At 40.3% G+C, this 8,627-nt stretch overlaps 1 protein-coding gene across 4 annotated transcripts; it reads right to left on the bottom strand.

Annotated features, from left to right (window-relative positions):
* Nucleotides 1-5: 5 nt before the first annotated feature.
* Nucleotides 6-7,842, bottom strand: tkfc (triokinase/FMN cyclase). Of its 4 annotated transcripts, none has more exons than XM_027003774.3 (16): nucleotides 7,729-7,842; nucleotides 5,889-6,078; nucleotides 5,476-5,768; nucleotides 5,277-5,355; nucleotides 5,075-5,164; nucleotides 4,936-4,970; nucleotides 4,664-4,748; nucleotides 3,211-3,300; nucleotides 2,815-2,931; nucleotides 2,485-2,601; nucleotides 2,077-2,214; nucleotides 1,893-1,999; nucleotides 1,585-1,688; nucleotides 1,322-1,355; nucleotides 1,121-1,213; nucleotides 6-956 (listed from the first exon to the last, which is right to left on the bottom strand). In XM_027003774.3, the coding sequence occupies exons 1-16, from the start codon at nucleotides 7,732-7,734 to the stop codon at nucleotides 795-797; spliced, it is 1,740 nt and encodes a 579-aa protein (XP_026859575.2). In that variant the 5' UTR covers nucleotides 7,735-7,842; the 3' UTR covers nucleotides 6-794. The 4 variants fall into 4 exon arrangements, with proteins under 4 accessions (XP_026859575.2, XP_081550612.1, XP_081550610.1 ...); XM_081694486.1 differs by lacking the exon at nucleotides 7,729-7,842 and adding an exon at nucleotides 6,841-6,940; XM_081694484.1 differs by lacking the exon at nucleotides 3,211-3,300.
* Nucleotides 7,843-8,627: the final 785 nt, after the last annotated feature.

The raw sequence follows: 8,627 nt of genomic DNA, 5'->3' as shown, positions 1-8,627 counted from the left end.
ATACATTCACTGAGTTTAATTTTATTTGGACAGCAGTATGTTTTCAACATTAGCCAATGTAAAGTGAAACAGAAAACAAAAGGACTTGTTACAGTAATTAACATTATTCTTTTCAGGGGAAAAAATCTGTACATTAAGTAAAGAGTAAATGTGTTTGTACGAAAAGGAGATACACAAATAAGTCTCCAAGAGTTGAAGGAAATGAAACTGAACATGTGTGCACAAAAACCATAACTAAAGAAGGCCTACATGACAGAATGATTGACCAATTTTTGGAAGCAGCAGCCTATTTCCTTTTTTTCCCGCATCACCAGCACATTGTGTCATTTCCTCCACACCCCGGCCTGGCTGATGACCGTTGTGCCACTCGAATACCTTGCCAGCCACCTTTTTTTGTTATTATATATTATATATGTTATTGTTGGTTATTATCATTACGTTGGATTTCTTACGTTTTTGTGCATGCTTATGTTCCAGTTTATGTTACACTCTTCAGTTTGAGAGTAACACTTGCTTCCTTCCTTTTTATATTTTTTGTGCCTGCGATGCACTCTTAATACAAAAGTGACATCAGTCACTGAATTTCTATTCTTTGATATGGTTATCTCTCGTAGATGATTTTGGAATTGTATTAAGTGTTAACACAGAAGCGCAGCATTTTATCTTTGATCTCAGTTCCGTGCTTGGCTTAGAAAAACTGGTTTTAGAGCCCCTCAAATCATAAGCATCCACACCTCGGATACACGGTCTCAGTAAAAAAAAACATCATCAACAAACTCTGGCTGCAGTGTAAATTACTGCCTCTTCCCTTTCAAGACCTCAAACACTGTTCTGAGAATGGCAGCTACGGCCACAGCACCAGGGTCTGGCTGAGTCAGCTGATCAGACGCAACATAGCTGGCCCGTCCTGCCCTTGCAGTGAGGTCACGGGTAGACTCCGCCCCCACTTCTGATTTCTGTGTATGAAAACACAAACATTAGCATTATCCTTTGGCTTAAAAATTATGTTGATAAACAATAAACTACAATAAAGTAATAACTGAAAAGAGATGATGGCATAAATGACTGAAAAAAAGAGTGAGATATGATAGGTATTTGTTTCAGGCTTTGTGTACTGTACCTCCACTGCTGCCTGTAGTACACCTATATGGAGAGCAGGAGGCACAGTGGATAACTTCATCAGCTCCTCCACGGCAGGGCACAGAGCATCCAGCTGCAATGTAAGGAAAGCAATGTGTTACTAAAATGACAGATGCTTTGTCCATGAATAACAATAGTTACAATTCAAACAGAGGTGGAACAACTCTGAGTTCAGTCTTACCATAGTCCTGTCACCAGGCACAGCACCTCCATACCTATCAGAAAAACCGGAAAACCAATAAGAAAGACCTGCCAAGATTATGAGGGAAATCGCACCCAGTTACTGGGCCTTACAGGATTAAAGGCAAGTGTATTTATATAGCAATTTTATTACATGATGGTAAAGTTCTTACACAAAACAAACAAGCTACTCAAACAAATTTTTATAGAACTCTGAAAGCATTGTTAATAAAAAACAATGGAGAGAACACCTATATTACCTACCTTTTCATCGCTTCAGTTCCAGCATGCATTGCTTTGGCCCAGTCTGGTGCATCATTACTTTTACTCAGGTGGGGGGCAGCAGCTGTCAGGAACAGACTATACAGCTGAGCAAGGACAGGTCAACGTTTACTTAGAGACCTTCAATGGACATTTTGTTATTGTATACATATCATGCCCTTTTCTGTAATTGCCTACTATTAAATATTATTGGTCATATTTGTGGCTAATTTTCCTTTTCAGGATGTCATTTGGAATTTAGCACCTTGGTAGTGCATAGCATGTTTAGATCTGAAGGACATATTCCATACCGCTCCAGAAGATCCGCCCATTTTCTCCTCTAACAATCCAGCGAGAGCCGTCAGCAGTAGGGAGGGGCTTCCTGGGATGGCATTAGTCTGCATCCACTCCTGAATGGCTGTGACCGATTTTATAATGTCAAAATGACATAATTCATATACAAAATCCAAAGACTTAAATTAAAATTTGCCTCACCTTTAGCAGCAAGGGCATGTGTGTTCCCACAGTCTCCATCCCCTGCTCCACGATCCAGGGCATTGAGTTCATCTTGCCTCTGCAGGAGGGTTTTACACACAGACTCCAAAACTGGACGGGCCACAGCAGCAAAAGGACCTGATGGCCAATGATGATGTTTTTTGTTTGTTTTTTTTCCCCACAAGTCCCAAAATGTATTCTGAATTTCTATTCTTTAATATTATATATGCATGGATAAACAGACCAAAAAAAATCAAACAGTGGCCAATTAAATAAATCATCTATAACAAAATAGACTTTGTGTTCTGACAATATGCCTTGATAGTACAAAAGTGAGATCAGAGTCAAGTACTCAGGTAGGCAACAGTATTGAACATTTGGAGGGGGCTGACCTCCCTCCCTCTCTACCTTGGACAAGGTTCATCTCAGAGGTTGGTGGTCGCTCTGCGGGTTCAATGAACCACTTCCTTTCACTCACACATACACTGCTGAGGTTTGGCCAGGCTGGTGCTGTGCTTTTAGCATCTGTAGAATTTTGGGGCAACATGAAATGAAAATACCATGGCTTAAATAATAATTTATTTTGATTATGAAAAGAACTACAACAGATGGAGTTTCAGGATATTATCCAATTGGACGCAGTAAAATGGATCCATGTTGTCAGACTTTGTACCAACATATAGTCATGTGTTCATCAAGTGCAACAGACACTAAATAGACTGCTTGGACTCAACTAACCAAACAGTCGGATCATTTCCTCATCCACTTTCATTAGAGACAGAGACACGCCTGCCATCTCCAATGATGTCATAAACGAGCCTGACATGACCCTGGTAACCACGACTCCACGCCCTTCTGCCAACAGCACGCACACACACACACACACACACACACACACATACAAACAAATATACACACTACATTAAAAGGAATCCACATTACCCAACATGACAAAGGGTCTGTTTAATTTCCACTAGAAATTGTTCAAAGCATGTATAACAGCATCCCCCCAAAAAAGTGTTATGAAAAACAAAAGGCAATCTTTATAGGTTTCCTAGTGTTTATATTTTTTTGTTTACACACTGTACTTGGATAATTCACTACAGAGATATAATAATACCATGTTAGACTTACTTAAGCAGTTGATGGCAGCTTTAGTGACTACAGCCATCTCCAAACCAGACAGAGCACAAAGATTGTTCACACAAAGAACCACTCTGTCACCTGTAAGAAAAAAACTAACGTATACACTTCCTGGCCAAAAAAAAGGTCACCACCAGGATTTAACTAAGCAAATAGGTAGAAGCCTCCCATTGGATAATTACTGCATGGGTGATTATGTTTCAGCTGGCAGCAAGTTATTTAACCCTAACTGATGCAGTGAGTAGCTTCTCATTTGTTAAACAACCATGTCGAAAGACACATGTTGTGGTCGTGGAAAAGATGTTAATCTGTTTCAAAAGGGTCAAATTATTGGTATGCAAGCAGAGAAAACATCTAAGGAAATTGCTGAAACTACTAAAATCGGGTTAAGAACTGTGCAACACATTATTAAAAAGTGGAAGGACAGTGGGGAAACATCATCTTCGAGGAAGGAATGCGGTCGGAAAAAACTCTTGAATGAGCGTGATCGGCGATCACTTAAATGTGTGGTGAAATCAATTCGTAGAAAAACAACAGTAGAACTCAGGGATATGTTTAATAGTGAACGTAAGAGCATTTCCACACACACAATGCGAAGGGAACTCAAGGGGTTGGGACTACACAGCTGTGTAGTCTTAAGAAAACCACTTGTCAGTGAGGCTAACCAGTAAAAACGGCTTCAATTTGCTAGGGAGCATAAAGATTGGACTCTGGAGCAATGCAATGATGAAGGTCACAAGGTCAGATAAGTCCAGATTTACCCTGTTCCAGAGTGATGGGTGCATCAGGGTAAAAAGAGAGGCAGCTGAAGTCATGCACCCATCATGCCTAGTGCCTGTGGGGGCAGTGCTATGACCTGAGGTTGCTGCAGTTGGTCAGGTCTAGGTTCAGCAATGTTATGTGCCCAAAGAATGAGGTCAGCTGACTACCTGAATATACTGAACGACCAGGTTATTCCATCAATGGATTTTTTCTTCCCTGATGGCATATTCCAAGATGACAATGCCAGGATTCTTTGGGCTCAAATTGTGAAAGAGTTGTTCAGGGAGCATGAGACATCATTTTCACACATGGATTGGCCACCACAGAGTCCAGACCTGAACCTCATTGAGAATCTTTGGGATGCACTGGAGAAGACTTTGAGCAGTGGTCCAAATTTCCCATCATCAATACAAGAGCTTGAGGAAAAATTAATGCAACTCTGGACAGAAATAAATGTTGTGACATTGCAGAAGCTTGTGGAAATGATGTCACAGTGAATGCTTGCCGTAATCAAAGCTAAAAGCGGTCCAACGAAATATTAGAGTGTGACCTTTTTTTGGCCAGGCAGTGTAGAAACATATATTAAAAAACAAACAAACAAAAAAAACCCCAAACATATTTAAACGCATACACAGACCCTTAAATAATAACAAACCTTTAACTCCAAACCCACTATGCTTACCTGACTTCAGTGACAGATGTGATTGGCTGGAGGGGTCAGTCATGTGATCAACCATAGTCTTCACAACTTCATCGGCAGAAGCCATCTGAAGTAACCCCATCCAATGGTCAGTACAGCAAATGATATATTGCCAAGTTTAGACTTAAAGTACTACCAAGTTAGATTTGAATATTGTTGCTTTGGATCTGGTTGTATTAATTGAACTATACAGGATGCTAACCAACAAATTCAGCCTCAGGGTACAGCCTTCTAAAAGCAAATGGTGAATTCACCTTTGATCTTTTAATGCCCGGCTCTCCATGAATTCCTGGACACAGACATGTTGAGTACATAATTTAATAACAAACTCAAGCAGCCTATTAATCATTCAACATAAGGTCATTAATATGGACTCCTGACAGTCTTTCTCACCCATTCCTAGTTCCATGTCCCCAGGGGGGAGCTGGAAGGAGGGCAGGTATCCTGGCACACTGCATGGGGAGAGACTGACACCCAGAGTGCCTACAACAGTCAGAGTGCATCCTTGATTTCAGAACTTGATTCCCTGGTAGAGATAACATCATGTGAAATAGAAAGGAAATATGAATTGAGTGTACATTCCTGTTGCTCTTACCAATGTTTTTTGCTGCCTTTGACACCTGGGCAACAATTACATCCAGTGGACAGCCCTCCTCTGCCAGAGCTCCAGCCAGCTACAAAGTGCACAAAAAGAAAAACATGAATAATCCAGAAAAGGAAGAGAAAAACATTTAGAACATCACTACAGCTGGCCAACCATATGCAGTTATATAGTGTTCTGTTCGATTTACTACCTTATGAATGAAGACAGTTCCACAGAGCCCTCTACGGCCTGCTTTACTGGGCTGGGTGAAGGCACAGTCATCGTTCACGATCACCATGTCCACAGGGACTTTCTGTGCTCGCGCCTTTTCGGCAGCCAGGCCAAAATTCAGACGGTCACCAGTGTAGTTCTTAACCAGGAGCAGGACACCGGACGCACCGCTCTGCCAGAGTGCCATGATGGCTGCCAGAACACTTCCCGGAGGAGGGGCAGAAAACACTGCCCCTGCTACGGCTCCTGATAACATCCCTCTGCCAACGTAACCTTTAGGAAAATAGACAAGTGCGAAAACAGATGGAGACCATTATGCAGCTTCCAGAACATATCACTGAAGAATACTGGCTTGACACTGAGTGAACAGGAGACTAGAGATCCAGGAATCACCTGCATGTGCGGGCTCATGCCCTGACCCGCCCCCGGACAGCAGCGCTACCTTCCCCTTCAGGTGCTCAAGGTCAGAGCGGAGAACAACCCTGTGGCCCCTCAAAAGTGCAAGGCCTCCATTACTGCTCACAATGCCTTCTAAGGCCTCATCCACACACCTGTCCACAGAGTTCAGCAACTTTTTGTGCACCTGTCAGATTCAAAGGTATTTAGATCACTGCGCGACGCACCAAGCTTCCTACACAATGCACAGTAGTTGTAACAGAATTATCAAAATGTATCTTGTGCAATAAGACATCTGAAATTGCTAAGGGTGAAAACAAGTGCCAGTAGCGCCAACAGAGGACTACACTTAAACTAGCATGAGTGAAATTTTTCAATCCTGAGGACATCACCCCTCCTTTTTGCCAACCATTAGTGGACCATTACATTAATTTTTGTCATGTAATTGCATGACAGAAGCATTGTGGCTGTAGCTGTATTGGGGGTGTGGACCCCAACCCTATATTTCCTGGTTGTGGTAGCTCAGTGGTTAAGGTACTTAACTTCTAATCAGAAAGTTGGAAACTTTCAAACCCCACCACTGCCAAGTTCTTACTGTTGGTCCCCTGATCAAGGCCCTTAACCTTCAAGTTGTGCTCAGTCATAATTGTAAGTTGCTTTGGAGTAATGTGGTGTGTGTGTGTGTGTGTGTGTGTGTGTGTGTGTGTGTGCACAAATTAATATTACATCATTCTTAAAAATATTTTTGTCATCCATTTGTGAAAATGCAAAAGTGTAAGTGGTTGATTGCAATAAAACATGGTTGTACAATATATATATTTATTTTACAATAAGGATAAAACAAAAAACACTACTTTACACAACAGGATTCAAATTAGTGTTCGTATTCAAAAGAGCGAATCTACACATTTACCAGTGTCCTATGGGTTTGATTCTACACACTACATACCAAACGCACAACAGGCACTAAATGAGCAGACAGTCTCTCTTCACTCCAGCTCTGCTTAATCCAGTAGAAACGTAGTCTGATGTTTGCAATATGGTTATTCCTTCAACAACAACAAAATCTATGGGTATTTAATTGAAGTTATGTTTTTTTCTTCAGCTGCTTACTTAAAATATTGTCTACCTTAAGATTAAGCAGGCTAACGGAAAACAGCGGGGTTTTTTCATTCGCTTTTAATATATTAAAGTCATAAGAGCAATTAACTTCATGAATTCAGAGAAGACGATTTTTTTAAAGAACGGTTTAATAAACAAATCAGCGTTGGTCGCGGATATAGCAGTAAACAGTTTAAATGCTCTCGCTAGAAGACAGGTAGCCTGTTCCCCGCACTGGAAATCACATGTGAGCGCATGGATATTTGCATTTCATCATAATAGCTTTTATTCGTTAACGGGAAGAAAACGCTACAGTGTAAACTGACTAAAACTAAAGCTAATCTAAACTAACCTGGCTGTTATTACTTGCGCTGCGCTGCCGTGCTACTCTCAGGCTGGATGTTTTATGGTATCGGATCGGTTTCCTCAATTTCTTCACCGATATCACCTCTACATACAAGTAAACTTGCCATAAGCTATAGTTAGGCAACAGTCATTTTCAGTATTGTACCACTTTTCTGTGGACGTAGGAGTCGGTATTTGTGTGTCATTACTAAGGCAAAAAGCGCTAATCGCTTCGGAGCAGTGAGGCGGGCTAGTGGGTGGCTGGTTTGCCTTACGATGATTTTCTCAGCTTTAGTAAGGAATTCAGATTCGCACTTAAAGTGCGAAAATGGCAGCCACTGGGATAAACTTAGAAAATGTCCAAAAAAACAAACATCATCCCGAAGCCTACCTCCATGCCTCCGCAAAATAGCCAACAAGCTAGTTAAGAAAATGGTGGCGATGATCTTTGCTCTGTTTGTTTTGCTCCGCACCTCCTCACTAATGCACCGTTGATCAACATTGTGATTCTGCCAACACTTGGCCACAATCTTTCAAAATCAAATTCTGCCAAAATAAAAGTCCAAGTAAAAAGATTAAGTACATTTTAAAACAGAAAACATCTTAAAAACAAATAATAAGAAGAAATAGTATTTAATTAAAATATGATTAACTTAAAATGTAATTATACAAAGTTTTATTATACATTTAATTATACATTCACTAAAAATACTCCACGAACAAACAGTATGAAGGAATTGTGTAAGATAAAACCTCAAACTAGTGTGATTATGTGGTTATCAATGTGTTGATGGGACTAGTTTACCGGAAGGTAGATGTGGAGCTCTCATATTACTGTCTATTGCTGAATAAATCATAAGAGCATTATCTATAGAATCAAAATACATAGGTCTATGGTATGAAGCACAATAATTAAGCTAAGATTATTTGTCACCTTAGCTACATTAAAGATAAAAGAAAAAAGCTTAAGGGTATCACTGTTGCAAGCTAATGTCATTTTACACTTACATTCAATTCTAAATTTGGCTTTGAAATGCTTTATACGCCTAATATTATTGATACCGTCACCCACATAAGCTGTTTTTAAATTAGTGGCTTTTTTTGTAAAACGTTAACTAACCTAATGCATTCATGATGACCACAGTGTGCATATTTAACATGTTTCATACAGTTGCCTTTACTCCAGATGCTGTACCAGGTTACGATTTTGAACAGTACTTACAGATAATGACATAAGAATCATTGCTTTGTCTTACTAAATGGTAAGATGTCTGCCAGTTTACACACCAG

This window comes from Electrophorus electricus, chromosome 13 (assembly GCF_041902795.1).
Source record: "Electrophorus electricus isolate QZ-2024a chromosome 13, ASM4190279v1, whole genome shotgun sequence".
Taxonomy (NCBI): domain Eukaryota; kingdom Metazoa; phylum Chordata; class Actinopteri; order Gymnotiformes; family Gymnotidae; genus Electrophorus; species Electrophorus electricus.
This window is presented reverse-complemented; position numbering and strand designations above follow the sequence as displayed.